This window comes from Pelodiscus sinensis, chromosome 1, assembly GCF_049634645.1.
Source record: "Pelodiscus sinensis isolate JC-2024 chromosome 1, ASM4963464v1, whole genome shotgun sequence".
Classification (NCBI taxonomy): Eukaryota; Metazoa; Chordata; order Testudines; family Trionychidae; genus Pelodiscus; species Pelodiscus sinensis.
In genome coordinates, this window is record NC_134711.1 from 332,003,604 (window position 1) to 332,019,901 (window position 16,298).

The window sequence follows — 16,298 nt, forward strand, 5'->3', positions numbered from 1 at the left end:
TTTCCAAGTGGAAATGACACAATCTTTTAATCTCACCTTCTGTAGGTTCTGTTCCATACCGCTAATTCTTTTCATTTCACTTTTCACTAACATTTCCAATTCTACCATGCATATTCTTTGAGATGGGGCTACGACATCACCATACATTGGTCCATACCGTGACACACTAAGGAAAGCTGGCTCCAATAATTTGGTGGAGGTAAAATGTGCCGGGAGCTGAGTGAATGGCTTTCTATTTCTACAACTTAGCCTTTTTTATATCCACCAAGTCATCTCTTTTTCAGTCTCAATAGACCCAGTCTTTTTACTGTCTCCTTCTATAGAATCATAGAGCATGGAAGAGACCTGAGGAGGTCATCAAGTGCAGCCCCCTGCCCAAGGCAGGACCAATCCCAGGTAAATCAACCCAGCCAGGGCATTGTCAAGCCAAGACTTTAAAAACTCTATTTACGGAGATTCCACCACCTCTCCAGGGAACCGATCCCAGTACTTCCCCACCCTCCTTAGGAAATAGTTTGTCCTAATATCCAGCCTAGACCTCCCCCAATGTAACTTGAAACCATTGCTCCTTGTTCTGCCATCTGTCACCACTGAGAACAGCCTCTGTCCTTCCACTTTGGAACCTCCCTTCAGGAAGCTGAAGGCTGCTATGAAATCTCCCCTCACTCTTCTCTTCTGTAGACTAAATTATCTCTGTATAAATCTATATTGTGCCCACATATTGCACGCAGACCGGGTCACCACATCTTAAAAAAAAAGTAGAGATGACAAGGGACAGAAAAGAGAAACCAAAAATATGAGGGGACTGTAACAGATGGCTTCAGATGAGATATTATTAAACCTTGGACTTTTCAGCTTAGGAAAGTGAAGACTACTGGGAGTATGAAAGATATCTAGGAAATAATAATGGGTAGGGATCACTGAACTGCGGTGAGCCCCGCTCACCAGCCACGCTGTCCGGCGATGTGCTCACGAGCAGATCGTTCTGTACGTGCGCAGATCGTCCGAACCCGGCTCTTCCGGGTTACAATCTACTCGCCTGTGGATGTCAAAGGGGGCCGGACTCAATGCCTCCTGAAGTCTCTGTCCAGCCTGTGATTCTATGGTTCTATATGCTTTGGAATTAAATATGTGTAATTGTATTTTTTGTTGGTTATCTGTTAATTTTGACACCTCACTCTCCACACCTTTTTCCAGGCTATTCATGAAGATGTTGAATTTTACTTGTCTAATAACAGACCCCATGGTGGACAACAGTATTAACCCTGCTCCATTATCACCATTCACAGGACAGGGAGTGGCCTTGTTCATGGTTCTTCACTCTGCACACAAGGGGACTTCTGGAATCATAGAATCATGAACCAAACTGGGGGAAGTCTGGAACACAGCCTCAAAAGCAAACAAAGAAACAAACAAACAAAGTGCACCTTGTCCCATAGGTAGCGGCTGCCTGATCTTTTAAAATTGATCAAATGTATTTTGCTCTATGTAAACCAGTGATTTGGATGTTGCATATTCCCCACCACATTGAGGGAGGGAACACATTTTACACTGAACAAGGTCTCTGTGCAGAACAAGATGATAACAATTTGGGTTTTTACTCCAGAGGAGCATTCCCAATCAGGGGGTGATCAGAGATCCTGTGTGTAACCACAATTGGGAGTATCCCTTAACTGACTGTTGTGCCGGTAGCGGTGTATGCTGGAGCGCTTGGCAGCTTATCACAGCAGTACAGTGTGAGAGAGAGCAGTCAGAAAACCACAGAGCACAGGAGGCACATTTGGTTGCAAAGACTGTCTTGTGAGCATCTCCCAACCCTCCCCGGCCACTCACAGTTCTCCAGCATCTAAAGAGCTCTCCAGGTATGATGTCGCAGCCTTACTCAACCTCCTGTGGCTGGAAACCCACCTGGCAGGTGTGTGTGGGTCTCCCACACTGAACAACACCCAGGGCCTCTGTTTATAAGTGGAGACCCATGCGCCAGGCACCAAGAACCTCAGACTAGTTTCAGATCAGCTCCTGAGCACTTGTCAGTTGCTTTAGCGCCCCTTTTCCAGAACTGCCCCCTGGGGCCATGTCACGTTACTGAATTTAAGGGAAGCAGCCAGATCACTGCTGCACCCATAGGTGGGGGTGTTGGCCCCAAAAATGGTATAAAAGGGGGCCATGTGGGGCGTTGAATAGAAACTTACTGTCTGCTAATCCTGTGTACGCTAGTCATGTGATTGTATAATGTCTGTGTGTGTAGTTAGGAATCTGTAATCTGTGTGGATACTGAATATTTCTCTGCATGTGGTTGAGCATTGGGCAGAGTCTGGCCTATGGACATGCTAATTAGCGAGGCCCTGTGGGACAATGGCTCTCAATGGGCCAAGGACACACCTAAAGCATGAGTGGTGACTCATACCTAAGGGCTACCAGCAGGGAACACAGGGATAGGCCATGGGCCAGGTGACCTGCTGTAGCCAAGAAGAGAGCAGGAAGGAAGGATAAATAGGCCATGTGGTCGACTCCATCTCGGTACTCAGCTCAGCACTTCATCTCAGAGGTAGCAATGCAGGGATCAAAGAGCTGGAATTAGATCCAGATTTATGTTGGAATGAGTACAGGCGGTCCCCGGGTTACGTACAAGATAGGGACTGTAGGTTTGTTCTTAAGTTGAATTTGTATGTAAGTCGGAACTGGTACATATTGTAGGGGAAACTCTAGCCAAACATTTCTCCAGAGCTCAGTTTTATTCTCCCACACCTCACTTCCCTCAGTCCTTTATTCTCAAGCTGAGGTGTCTGCTGAGAAAAGCCGCTCCGCGTCTCCCTGGTCTGCTGGAGGGGGGGGGCGGCGCTAGCTTCGCGTCTCCCTGGTCTGCTGGGGGGGAAGGGTACTAGCTTTGCGTCTCCCTGGTCTGCTGGGGGGAAGCAGCTAGTGCGGGGTTGCCTCACCCGTTTGTAAGTAGGGATCCGATGTAAGTTGGATCCATGTAACCCGGGGACTGCCTGTATATTCCTGGAGGCTCTCAAGGCACCAGTGTGTGTACAAGGCCAGCCAGGTGGAGGCACCGCCACTTTACATTCATTGCCAGCAAGGGACTGCAGCAAGGGGTGGACAGGGCTTTCCCCAACTAAACACCCCACACCACTGGGGTGCTCAGGATCTCTTTTAGGTTAAAACACCAGGCGCCCAGGCACACCTCTGAGTGTGACCTTGCTCCCCAGTAACCCGGGGAGGAAAAAGGGGGTTACATACGTATCTCAAAAGTGTTTTGAGTGAATCATTTTGGCTGTGTCTAGACTGGCCAGTTTTTCCAGGAAATCAGCCGCTTTTCCGGAAAAACCTGCCAGCTGTCTACACTGGCCGCTTGAATTTCCACAAAAGCACTGACTTCCTACTGTAAGAAATCAGTGCTTCTTGCGGAAATACTATGCTGCTCCCATTCGGGCAAAAGTCCCTTTTGTGCAAAGCTTTTGCGCAAAAGGGCCAGTGTAGACCGCTCAGATTAGTTTTCCACAAAAAAGCCCCGATTGCAAAAATGGCGATCGGGGCTTTTTTGTGGAAAAGCGCATCTAGATTGGCATGGACGCTTTTCTGCAAAAAGTGCTTTTGCAGAAAAGTGTCCGTGCCAATCTAGATGCTCTGTTCCGAAAATGCTTTTAACGGAAAACTTTTCCATTTGCGGAAAATCATGCCAGTCTAGACATAGCCGAACACAATGTGATGGAACCCCCACCCCATGCTTTTGGAAATGGACTTATGGACATGAATATACATATCTCAAAAGTGTTTTGAGCTAATCATTTTGTGTAACCTATCAATCTTCACGTCACAATCCACTGGTTCTCTTTATCTTATTCTGTTGTATGTATCGTGTGTGTAAAATTAGACACAGGGAATGGGGAATAATTTGTGAGTTTCAAATGTGTGAATGAGAGATATGGAGGGGGTGACCCTAAATTATCTCTTTTGTCCTTCAGCCTGAGCAGGGGTTGGTAGGGAGGAGCCTCAATCCTTTAACAAAAAGAAGAGGAGAGGAGAGGAGAGGAGAGGAGAGGTCTAGGTCTTTTTGGCTGGGCTGCACCTGGAGGAAGGTGGCTGAGAGCCCCGGGTGTGGAAGGCATCCCTGGTTTAGAGCGGCTGCTGGAAAAGAGGTTTTAGCGTGAGCTTAAGTTTGTGCTGAGGTTTCAGTGGAAAATTAACCCAGCGGTTTTATTTCTTTTCATTTGTAACCTACTTTGCTCTGCCTGCTCTCTCTTATTGCCACTTCAATCCTACTGCTTCAACTTAATAAAACCATTTTTATTTTCTATGAAACCCAGTGCAAGCGATTGTTACCTGGGGGGGGGCAACCAGCGTGCACATTCCCCCTTGCATTGCTAAAGGGGGCTCAGCTAATTCTTTGGGGTCTGATCCCACGTGGGAGTGCTCTCTCAGGACGCTGGGCCCCAAACTGCACTCGCCTTGGACCTGAGGAGGTTCAGTGTCCCTGCCCCCACGGAGAAGCTGCACAGGCATCAGTTTGGGGCCTTGGCTGGGGGAGACCAGGGAGCTGGCCTAGTAGGACCAGGCGGTGAGGAGTCCCAGAGAGCGGGAAGATGAGTGGAAGGGGCTGTGTCAGCACCCCGGGAGGCCCCCCCAAGAGGGGTTGTCTGGGACCGCCCCCCGGCACACACAACATTGTCAGAGATAGCTAAATGAAGGAGGGGAAGCAGCCCCCTGAGACGGGGTTTTAAGCCCTCCTTCGCCCAGCAGCCTGAAAGCCCAGCTAGGAAGGACTTTCCCTGAGACACTGGCCCCAATACCTTTGCGGCTGAGGGGGTGGAGCTGGAATCCCACCAATGACAAATAGCGTGGGACTGAGACTGCCTGAGGTAGGCCACAGCAGGGTACTGGGGTGGGGTCACCCTGCCTCAAGCCACAGAGCGAACACTACAGCACAGTGAGGCCATGAAAAGGTTTAATGTCTCCCACACTGTCCCGTAAGTGACTCAGGAATGAGGCCCAACACCAGGTCACCATCTAGGCCTGCAAGGCGTTAGGTCGGTGAGCCAGAGCACCAGGAGAAAATTTTAGGCCCATTTACGACTAAAGAGTTGGAGCAGCCTGTCCCGGATCTGTCTCGTCTTCACCCCGTAGATGATGGGGTTCAGCATGGGGGGCACCAGGAGGTACACGTTGCCAATGAGAATGCGGAAATGCAGGGACACGTTTTGGCCAAACCGCTGTGTGAGGAAGGAGAAGAGAGCGGGGATGTAAAAGGCTAAGATGGCAAAGAGGTGGGAGCCGCAGGTCCCAAAAGTCTTGAGCCGGGCGTCCTTTGTGGGAAGTCTGAAGACGGCCCTGAGGATCTGGGTATAGGACACGGATATAAAAAACACATCCAGACCAGTCACAAAGAAAACTGCAAAGAGGCCGTAGTAACTACTGATGCGGATGTCACCACAGGCCAGCCTCACCACGGCGATGTACTCGCAGTGCGTGTGGGGGATGATGTTGGTTGTGCAATACGGCCACCGACTTCCTATGTAAATAAAGGGTAATGTCAGCATGCCACTGCGCAGTAACACAGCCAGGCCGATCTTGGCCACCACAGAGTTTGTGAGGATGGTGGAATGTCTCAGGGGATGGCAGATGGCCACGTAGCGATCCAATGCCATGGCCACAAAGATCCCAGACTCGATTGCTAAGAAGCAGTGAATGAAGAACATCTGGGTGAGGCAGGCACTGAAATCGATCTCCCTGGAATTGAACCAGAAGATGCTCAGCGTTTTGGGCAGGGTGGACGTGGACAAGACCAGGTCAGTGATGGCCAACATGCAGAGGAAATAGTACATGGGCTTGTGGAGACTTGTCTCCCTCTTGACAATGAACAGGATGGTGAAGTTCCCCAGCACGGATATGGTGTATGTGCAACAGAAGGGGATGGAGATCCAGGCGTAGGCTGTCTCCAGGCCAGGGATGCCCAGCAGGATGAAAGTGGAGGGGTTGGTGAAGTGGGTGGTGTTGGAATCTGACATGGAGCTGAGAAGATAGCGAACCAATGTAAGAGTATCTCATGCACACGCTGTATGCTCTCCCGACTTCCTGAGATTGGCAGTCGCAGTGCAGATGCCTGAATGGAGAGACAAGGTGAAAATGAGACAATGCAGGACAGAGGGGCTGTTCTCATGGGTGAAGAAAATGGCCTGTCTTAAAAGTGAAAAACGATATTTTCATTATTCAGACAACAGAATTATGAACAATGGACTCAGGTAACAGAAATTCCCTATTTTGGAGTGTCCAGGCATCAGTAATTTGAAGGCAACAGAAAAGTACCACAAATAATATTCACAGACTGCCCTCAGGTTGAAAGGGTGGTTATAATGCAGACTGCAAGCCGGCATAGTAATTGATCTGGAGAATTTAGTCAGCCTGCAGATAAACCATTCAAATACAGTTGAAGCCAAAGTTATCAGAATGGGCAATATTGATCCAACCCCAGAAAAGAGCGCTCTATTGTGGAACATAGGGACCCTGAAAAGTTTCTCTGAAATAGATCTCTGAAAACATCCAGTCAGTGTGCAGCGACAGTCAAAAAAGCAAAGAGAATGTTAGGAATCATTAAAAAAGGAATAGAAAATAAAAAAGAGAATATCTTAGTGCCTCTATATAAATCCATGGTATACCCACATCTTGAGTACTTCATACAGATGGGAATAGTGATAGAGATGCAGCTGTGTTAGTCTGGGGTAGCTGAAACAAAAGACAGAACTATGTAGCACTTTAAAGACTAACAAGATGGTTTATTCAGTGATGAGCTTTCGTGGGCCAGACCCACTTCCTCAGATCAATATGTGGAAGAAAATCAGCACAACCATATATACCAAAGTGAAACAATCAAAAAAAAAGGAATGCATGTGAAATTTACAAATCAAATTTTAGAACAGAGTGTGGGTGAGGGGGGAAGGTAGTGACATAGGGGTGATAATAGGGGAAGTTTCTGTGAGGTAATGACATTAGGGATGATAATTGGGGAAGCTATCTTTGATTAAGGGGTTTGGAACAGGTCACATATGAAAAGAGATTAAAAAGACTTGGACTATTCAGCTTAGATAAGAGAAGACTGGGGGGGATATGATAGAGGTCTATAAAATCATGACTGGTGTGGAAAAAGTGAATAAGGAAAAAATATTTACTCATTCCCACAATATAAGAACGAGGGGTCGCGAAGTGATATTAATAGGCAGCAGTTTAAAAACAAACAAAAAGAAGAGTTTCTTTACTCAGTGCAAAGTCACCCTATGGAACTCCTTGCCAGAGGATGTTGTGAAGATCAAGACTTTAACAGTGTTCAAGAAAGAGCTAGATAGATTCTTGGAGGTTAGGTCCATCAATGGCTATTAGCCAGGATGGGTAGGAATGGGGTCCCTAGCCTCTGTTTGTCTGGAAATAGGTAACAGGAGAGGGATCACATGAGGATTACCTGTTGTGTTCCCTCCCTCCGGGGCATCTGGTATTGGCACTATAGGCAGACAGGATACTAGGCTAGATGGATATTTGCTCTGACCTGGTCTGGCCATTCTTAAATTCTTATGATGTAGGCATAGGAGTGGACACATGACTCTTTGGGTGTGTCTAGACTACAGGGTTTTGTCGACAAAACTATACCTGCGTCTATACTACCACCACGTTCTGTTGACATAATGTCGACAGAACTTGGCAGTTTTGTCGACAGTGGTAAACTGCATTCTATGAGGAATAACACCTTTTCTCGACAGAGTTCTGTCGACAGAAGACGTTATTGCGTCTACACTGTCCTTTGCGTCTACACTCTCATGTCAACAAAGCAGCTTGATTTGTCAACAGAATCTTCTGTAGTCTAGACGCCCTTTGTCGACAGAAGCATCGTCTAGACATACCCTTTGTGAGTGGCCTGTCCTATTCTGTGACCAAAAGGGCTGAGGGGATCCTTGGATGCATGAAGGAGGGAGGGAGTGTGTCAGAGCAGTGAAAAGATTTTGCATCCGCATATGGCAACAGTAGGACATGGTAGCGTGGATACTGGCTATCTATCATTTCCCCAACATTTTAGAGGGGTCACCGTGTTGCCTGTGACTGGAAAACTTTTTTAAATAAAAAACAAAAAGTCTTGCAGCACCATAGAGACTAACATCTACGTGTTTGGTGAGTTTCAAAGTGCTGCAAGATCATTCATTGTTTATCATGATTCACTAAGGCACGAATCCTACACTGGGGCCTCTCTGCTTTCGGGATTTCCCCACTTGCTCTGCGGCTCAAACTCTGACAGAGTGACTAGCCCAAGCCTTTGCCAAGACCTGTGCCCAGCAGAAACATCTGAATTAGATCACCCTTTACGGGGAACAGTCAGGGTGTGATTGACAGCGACTCCATGGAAACACCCGCTCAGTGGCAGTAGTGGCCAAAATAAAGCCACTGTCCAGAAGCAAAGGGATGGGTGGCATGCTCAGTTTTGGTCACTGTTTGGGATATTGTAGCCAGAAAGGGGGTGTCAGGGACAGGCTGTGGGAATGGGGCCGGCTGCCATGTGCCGACTCTGGGACTTATTAGTGTAGAGAAAGGAAAAAGGGGGCAGTTTGAGGAGGAAAAAATTGTAATATTGGCACTGAGTCCAGTCAAATAGATGGAGGACACTTCCCAACCACTAATATCTATGGACAACAGCCCTGTGGCCCCTTAGAGACTGACACATTTATAAGGTCAGGAGATTTGGTTGCTAAGGCCGACTTCAACAGGTGAGTTGTTAGCATCTCTCAGGCGTAGCAGGAGTGCTCAAAGGTTTGAATGGTGCAGGCGAGTACAGCTACCCCTCCGAGACTTGCAGACAGTTAGAGATCCAAGAGCTAACTCTTCAACGCTGCGGCAAATTAACAGCCAGACTGACTGGAAAACAATGTAATCGCGGAAATGAGAGTAACAAACAGGAGGGCTTCCAGACGGTAGTTAAAATGATCCAGTGCCAAAAAGGTTGAGGAATATAATTAATGCCCGTCAACCAGCAGCTGTAAGGAACCAGTTTCATCCTGTAGCAAACGTGGACCTCTGGCTACTCCAGTGAACTTGGCAGATGCAATAGAATTTGATGTCTTTGAGGGATTTTAATTAATAAGGGAAAACATTGAGATACTAAAGTGAACTCCAAAAGCAGTTGCCAACGGGCCATTGCCAGTGAAAGGGGATTTATCCTGCGGGGCTCAGTGGTAGGCTGGATGCTCATCTACAGTGAGCGGGCCAGGGCAGGTGCCCGGATGGAGCTCGAGCGTTGTAACAGAGCCACATGGAAAGTTGTCCCCTTGGAAGAGGGAACGCAGGCCAGATCCCCAGATCCACACGACAGATCCTTGGAGCCATAAAGAGGGGGTTGGAGAGTGGAAGCAGACGGAGGATTTTATCTCAGCCCTGGCACTGATGAACATCACTGCACCCTGTCCTGGGGGCCACGTTTTTTCAAAAAGGACGTTGGAAAAGAGAAGGGGCAGAAAAGAGGCAAAGAAAATGTCTGACGGAGAGAGGCTCACACGGCTTCCTGTCTTATCACAAAGACAGCCAAGGCATTCCTGGACGGAGGACTAAGGGTGATAACACGCTGTATTACCCAGGGTGCTCTCTGCATGCTTAAAGGCTGCTCAGAGTGGAAAGGGTCCCAGACATGCTTGCTATCCCACAATGTCCCCAGTGTCCACCCAGCGTGCCGTGAGGAAGAGGGGGTGTCTGGGAATTTGGAGAAGCCAGTGTCTTCTCTGGGAAACCCTGCCCCACACATCACTCACCCCAGCATCCCCTGAAACATCCGTGGCTGAAAGCTGACCCAGGGCTGTGCCCCATTCGTATTATAGCTCTGTGCAGTCCCAGTGGGGTTCGCTCACACTGTAGCGGAGACGTAAGCATGTGAGGTAAACAGGCGGGAGACCAGCCTGTCTGTGCTTCTGGGCTATTTATCCAGCTGTGGGCATAAGCTTCAGTTAAGGGCAGTTCCCAAAGGGCGAGGGGAACTCTTGGGCTCTGTGTTGAGAGGGGGAGGAATTGGCTGCTCGGTGTATTCTAGCTGATAAGGAAGAAAAAAACTTGGCATATTGCCTAGACCTCCCTAGACTGTTCCCTGTGCCGGCCTTGGGTAGCTGGGTAGATCGCACGCAGAGAGCACTGGAGAAAGATGACTGAGGGACACACAAAGTCTATGTCTACACTCACGGCTTCTTGTGCGAGTAATATGCAAATGAGGCTAAGTGTGGAATATCGCAGAGCCTCATTTGCATACCTAATGAGCCACCATTTTTTTCAGAAGAGGCTCTTGCGCAAGAAGGAGCATCTACACTGCCCCTTCTTGCGCAAGAAAATCCCTCTTGCGCAACGCCGTTACACCTATTACTTGACAGGAAGAACGGCGTTGCGCAAGAGGGTTTTTCTTGCGCAAGAAGGGGCAGTGGAGACAGCTCCTTCTTGCTCAAGAGCCTCTTCTTAAAAAAATGGCGGCTCATTAGATATGCAAATGAGGCTCGACGATATTCCACGCTTAGCCTCATTTGCATATTACTCACGCAAGAAGCCGCGAGTGTAGACATAGCCACAGAGTCAGGCAGAGCTCCGGAGTCTGAGGTCACTGATGTAAGCGCAGTCTGTACCTCACACCAAGAGGGGGACACATTCCCACTCTGGCAGGGCCCATTCGCTGCGGGGGAGGCCGAGGAAAGTCTGGAAGAGAGAGCCAGAGCCATCACCATCCTCTCAAGGGGAAGCTGAGATTTTCAGGCTCAGTTGGAGTGTGGGAGCTCTCTGCTTCTGTGAGGCGTGAGCTCCAAGACTCCACTTCTCCTCATGCCCAGACACCTGTCCACACACCACAGGCACTGGGGTCTCTTCAGGGGGGAAGAGACTTACTACAAGCAACATGTTCCTGTGAACAGTGGGCAGTTGGGGTCTGTCCAAGGCCTTGACCTCCTGCCAAAACTGCCCTGGGAAAAGGGGGACTCTGTAGGCAGGAGAGAGCTCGGATTCATAGAATCATACAACACTAGAACTGGAAGAGACCTCGAGAGGCCATAGAGTCCAGTCCTCTGCCCTCATGGCAGGACTCAGCACTGTCTAGATCAGTGTTTCTCAGTCTTCTCTTACAAAGTACTCCCTTTTCAAAAAAAAATTATCAGTAACCCCCAGTACCTACAATTTTCAGACACACGTTTTTTTTCTACCATTGCAACACATTTATTTAAACAATTTAATCATAGCTGGGCGGGCGATGACATTTTGGGTGTATAAAGTACAAAAATAATAAAGCGCTGTAAAACTTAATACAAAAATTCAGTTTTCTCCAAATTTCAGCTGTGTTGACCTATCCCCCAGCCTTCCCTTGAGTACCCATAAGGGTACTCGTACCACTGGTTGAGAACCACGTGTCTAGATCACCCCTGAGAGATGTCCATCCAGCCTGCTCTTGAATATTTCCAGGGATGGAGATTCCACAACCTCCCCAGGCAACTTATTCCAGTGTTTATCCACCTTGACAGTTAAGAAGCTTTTCCTAATGTCCAACCTAAACCTCCCTTGCTGCAATTTAAGCCCCTTGCTTCTTTGTCCTAAGCCGCTTCTTCATGTTTACACTGGATCTTTTTTTCTTCCCGTTTGTTTTATTTCCTCCCGGTGTCATAGAATCCTAGAAAATTAGGGTTGGACGAGACCTCAGGAGGTCATCTAGTGCACCACCTGCAGGACCAGACCGGGCTTGGTCAAACCTGCTCTTAAAAACCTGCCTGGGTGGAGTTTGCACCACTCCCTTTGGCAACCCAGGACAGTGGTAGGTGCTGTGAACAGCTGGGGAGTGTTAGGAGGCACCAGAGTCCAAGAGTTCTCCTCACCCTTTGAGAAGGTCCCTGCATTATTGTTGACTCCTACAGGTGGATGAAGAACACAGAGGCCCAAAGACAGGAAGAGAGACATTGCCTAGAACGTGACCATTTTCCAGCCTGTTCCCATCCTGATGCTCCCTTCTCTGCTAGATGCTGCGCTAACCCCACTGGGACAGGATAGGCCTGGATCAGAAGCCCTCCATGCCCATGTCCACTCTTGATGCAGGATGTTGTTGCATGTGGCGGGGTGAGAGAGGCGTGGGACCCGGCTACCGGAGCGGGATTCCTGGGGAAGACACTTTGGTCTCAGAATTGACAGATACCGTCCCCCATCTCTTGAGGAGGAGCTCCCCGGCTTGACAAACCCAGTGGAATGTGTCCCAGTGACATGGGTCAAAATGTCCATTTTTCTCTGCCCCTTCTTTCCCGCCGGCGGAGAGCCTAGTGCCACAAGGTGGCTGCAAGTCAATGGCAAAGGGGATCCTTCAGGATGAAATGCGTTAGTTGATGTACAACACAAGGCCATATTCTGAGACCCAGGCTCATACTCTGCTCAGACCTCACCAAGGCAAATCTCCCCTTTGAGTAAAAACCGAGTAAAGACCTCGGGAGGCAGCTGTGTCCTAATAGAGTTTTTCTCCTCCTCTTGCCTTTCTGGGCTCTGACAATTAATGGGAGATAGGCCAGAGCTGTGACCTGACTTTCACCTGGATGTGGAAGGACTCCTCACTGACACAATTATCAGGTTGTTTCAACATACACAAGCCGTCTTCTCTTCTGGCGTCATTCAGGAAGTCGGCTGACCTCATCTGCCTCCTGCTTTCCAAAATAATTCAGCAGGAAGCAGGCACCCTGTGAGGGATAGTTCAGCCCAAACTCTTAAAAGGTGGCTAACACACAAGCAACTGATATTTTTTTAATCCTTTTTTTTCGGTCCCATATTTTCTTTTTTTGTGTGGCTGTGCTGGTGTCTCATTGTGTACTCTCTCTCCTATTGTGATCTGTGCTTGATCTGTCATAGAATCATAGACTCATAGAGACTGAGGGCAGGAAGAGACATCAAGAATCATCGAATCCAGCCCCCTGCCCAAGCAGGACCAACGCCAACTCAATTGTCCCAGCCAGGGCTTGGTCAAGCCGGGACTTAAAAACCGCTAGGGATGAGATTCCATCCCCTCCCTAGGGAACCCATCCCAGTGCTTCCCAACCCTCCTAGGGAAATAGTTTTCCCTAATATCCAACCTAGACCTCTCCCACTGCAACTTGAGACCATTGCTCCTTGTTCTGCCACCTGCCACCCCTGAGAACAGACATAGGCATAATGAGGAAGGGCATGGCAGGCAGTTGCCCCCAGCCGCCATGCTAGGGCGAGCTCAGGGAGAACAACGTGGGTGGGTCTGACGTGGCCACAGCTTCTGTGGCTGGGTCTGGTGGTCCCTGACCCTCCTAAGTCATTCTCCCTGCACTTGCCCTACTGTGGCGCACGGGGGCAACTGCACCCCCTGCCTCCCCTATCACTATGCCCCTGAGAACAGCCTCTCTCCATCCATTTTGAACCCCCCTCAAGGTAGTTGAAGGCTGCTATAAACTCCCCCCTTACTGTTCTCTTCTGTAGATTATACAAGGCCAAATCCTTCATTGTCTCCTCATAATTCATGAGCTCCAGCCCCCTCATCATTTTTGTTTCTCTCCACTGGATTCTTTCCAATGAGTCCACATCCTTTCTAATATGGGAAGCCTAGAACTGGACACAATACTCCAGATGTGGCCTCACCAGAGCCGAATAAAGGGGAATAATCACTTCTCTGGATATGCTGGAAATGCTCCTCCTAATGCACCTAATATGCTATTAGCCTTCTTGGCTACAAGGGCGCACTGTTGACTCCTATCCAGCTTCTCATCCACAGGAATCCCCCGGTTCTTTTCTGCTAAACTGCTGCTTAGCCAGTCAGTCCCCAGCCTGTAACTATGCTTGGGATTCTTCCATCCCAAGGGAAGGACTCTACACTTGTCCTTGTTGAACCTCATCAGATTTCTTGGGGCCCAATCCTCCAATCTGTCCAGGTCACTCTGGACCCTATCCCTGCTCTCATTTCATAACGCTTGAAGACTGCTTCTCCCAAAAGCAAAACAAACTTATTTCTTGAATTTGTCTTCTGCACCATTAACAAGTTCTTTTTTCATCTCTAGAACATGGCCCAAACATTCTCTAGGATTTCTTTTGTTCTTCAGAGACTTGATTGTTACGTGTAGTCCTGCCAAGAATGGACTATCCCTACTGTTTTTATCTCCATGTATCCATTTTCAAAACTTCTGATCATATTACTTACTACAGGTTGTACCTCCCTTAACCAGGACTCTGTGGTCTGGCAACATCCGCTGTGCAGCCGGAACACAGAGGTTCCTGGACCACACAGTCCAGGTATAAGGAGGTCGGGCCGCAGAATGGGAACAGGGGAGGAGGGGCATGACTCAGCCAGCAGCCCCGTGTTGAAGGAGGCGGGGGGGCACAGCAAGGAGTTTTGGATCTTGCTTCTGGGTAATAGCGAGGGGCTGGCAGAGGTTGCAGACTCAGTCCTGGCAGCCGCAGACCTCCAACAGGCCCAGAAGCCATGAAGACCCAGCAACCCCAGAAGCCACAAAGCCCCAGAAGCCACAAAGCCCCAGCCTGGGGAGCCATGGCCAGGCAGGCAGCAACAGGCCTCAGCTGGAGTCCAAGCTGACATGCCATGTAGCACAGGCCATGTTGGGTTTCCAGTGGCAGAGACTGGTTATAAGAACGGCCATACTGGGTCAGATCAAAGGTCCATCTCGCCCAGTCTCCTGTCTTCCGACAATAGCCAATGCCAGTTCTAGTTCTTTTTTGAATCTTTTTTAAAGTCCTGGTCTTCGCACCATACTCTGGCAAAGAGTTCCATGGGTTGACTATGTGCTATGTGAAGAAAATCTTCCTTTTGTTTCTTTTCGGGTATGTCTAGATTACATGCCTCTGCCAACCAAGGCATGAAAATTAGACATACCGACATAGTCAATGATGCGGGAATTTAAATATCCCCTGCTTCATTAGAATAAAAATGGCCACCGCATTGTGCCAGCTCAGCTGTTTGTAGGCACGAAGTGGCAGTCGAGACGGGGATCAGTTGGCAAGGAAAGCCTTTGCCGACCGATCCCTTATGCATCGTGTAACGAGGTTTACAGGATCTGTCAGCAAAGGCTTTCCTTGCCGACCGATCCCCATGTTGACTGCTGCTTTGTGCCGACAAACAGTTGAGCCGGCACAACGTGGCAGCCATTTTTATTCTAATAAAGAAGGGGATATTTAAATCCCCGCTTCGTTGACTATGTCAGTATGTCTAATTTACATGCCTCGGTTGGCAGAGGTATGTAGTCTAGACATAACCTTAATGTGCTACCAATTAATTTCACTTTCTCCGTAAATGTCACGATTTTACAGACCTCTATTATATCCCCCTTAGTCTCCTCTATTCTAAAATGAAAACTCCAGTATTTTTAATCTCTCCTCATAGGGCACCCATTCCAAACCCCTAAGCATTTTTGTTGCACTTTTCTGAACCTTTTCCAATGTCAAGATATCTTTTTTGAGATGAGGCGACCGCATCTGTACACAGTATTCAAGCTGTGAACGTACTATGGTTTTACAGAGGCAGTAAGATATTCTCTGTCTTATTTTCTATCCCTTTTTTAATGACTCCTAACATTCTGTTTGCTTTTCTGACTGCTGCTGCAAACTGAGTTTTCAGAGACCTATCCACAATGACTCCATGATCTCTCTCTTGAGTAGTTGTAGCTAAATTAATCCCCATCATATTGTATATCAAATTGGGATTATTTTTCACAATATGCATTACTTTACATTTATCAACATTAAAATGCATATGCCATTTTGTTGCTCAATCACTTAGGGTATGTCTACACTGCCATGTTGCAGGGGACTTGACTTGATAACCTCTCAAGGTCCCTTCCAGTCCTAGTATTCTATGATTCTATGATACACTTGCAGTTCAAACTAGGGATGCAAATGTAGGCATTCGAAATAGTCAATGAAGCGGGGATTTAAATATCCTGCGCTTCATTAGCATGATCTCTGCGGCACATTATTCCGATCAACAACCATTTCTAAAGTTAAAGTGCGTGCTAGGATGCCTTAGTTTGAACCACACCCCTTGGTTCGAACTAACGTTACTCCTCAAAAAAGTATCTTATGAAAAAGCCTCTTTCAAAAAAGGCGTGTAGTCTAGACATTAAAAGTTGTACACAGACCAGAACATACAGGTTGTCTTGCTGAAACAGCACGGGAAGGCCATGAAAAGGTTTAATGTCTCCCTCACTGTCCAGTCAATGACTCAGTAATGAAGGCCCAACATCATGTCACCGTTCAAATTTGCATGAAGCTTGGTCTGTGAGTCCAGGCACAAGAAGAAAACG

General features: G+C 48.1%; 1 protein-coding gene across 1 annotated transcript; it reads right to left on the reverse strand.

Moving 5' to 3' along the window:
- Window positions 1–5,060: 5,060 nt before the first annotated feature.
- On the reverse strand, window positions 5,061–6,008 carry LOC102450858 (olfactory receptor 52E4-like). The gene has a single exon (XM_014571864.3). It carries the CDS (start codon window positions 6,006–6,008, stop codon window positions 5,061–5,063), a length of 948 nt encoding a protein of 315 aa, XP_014427350.3.
- Between the last annotated feature and the right edge of the window lie 10,290 nt (window positions 6,009–16,298).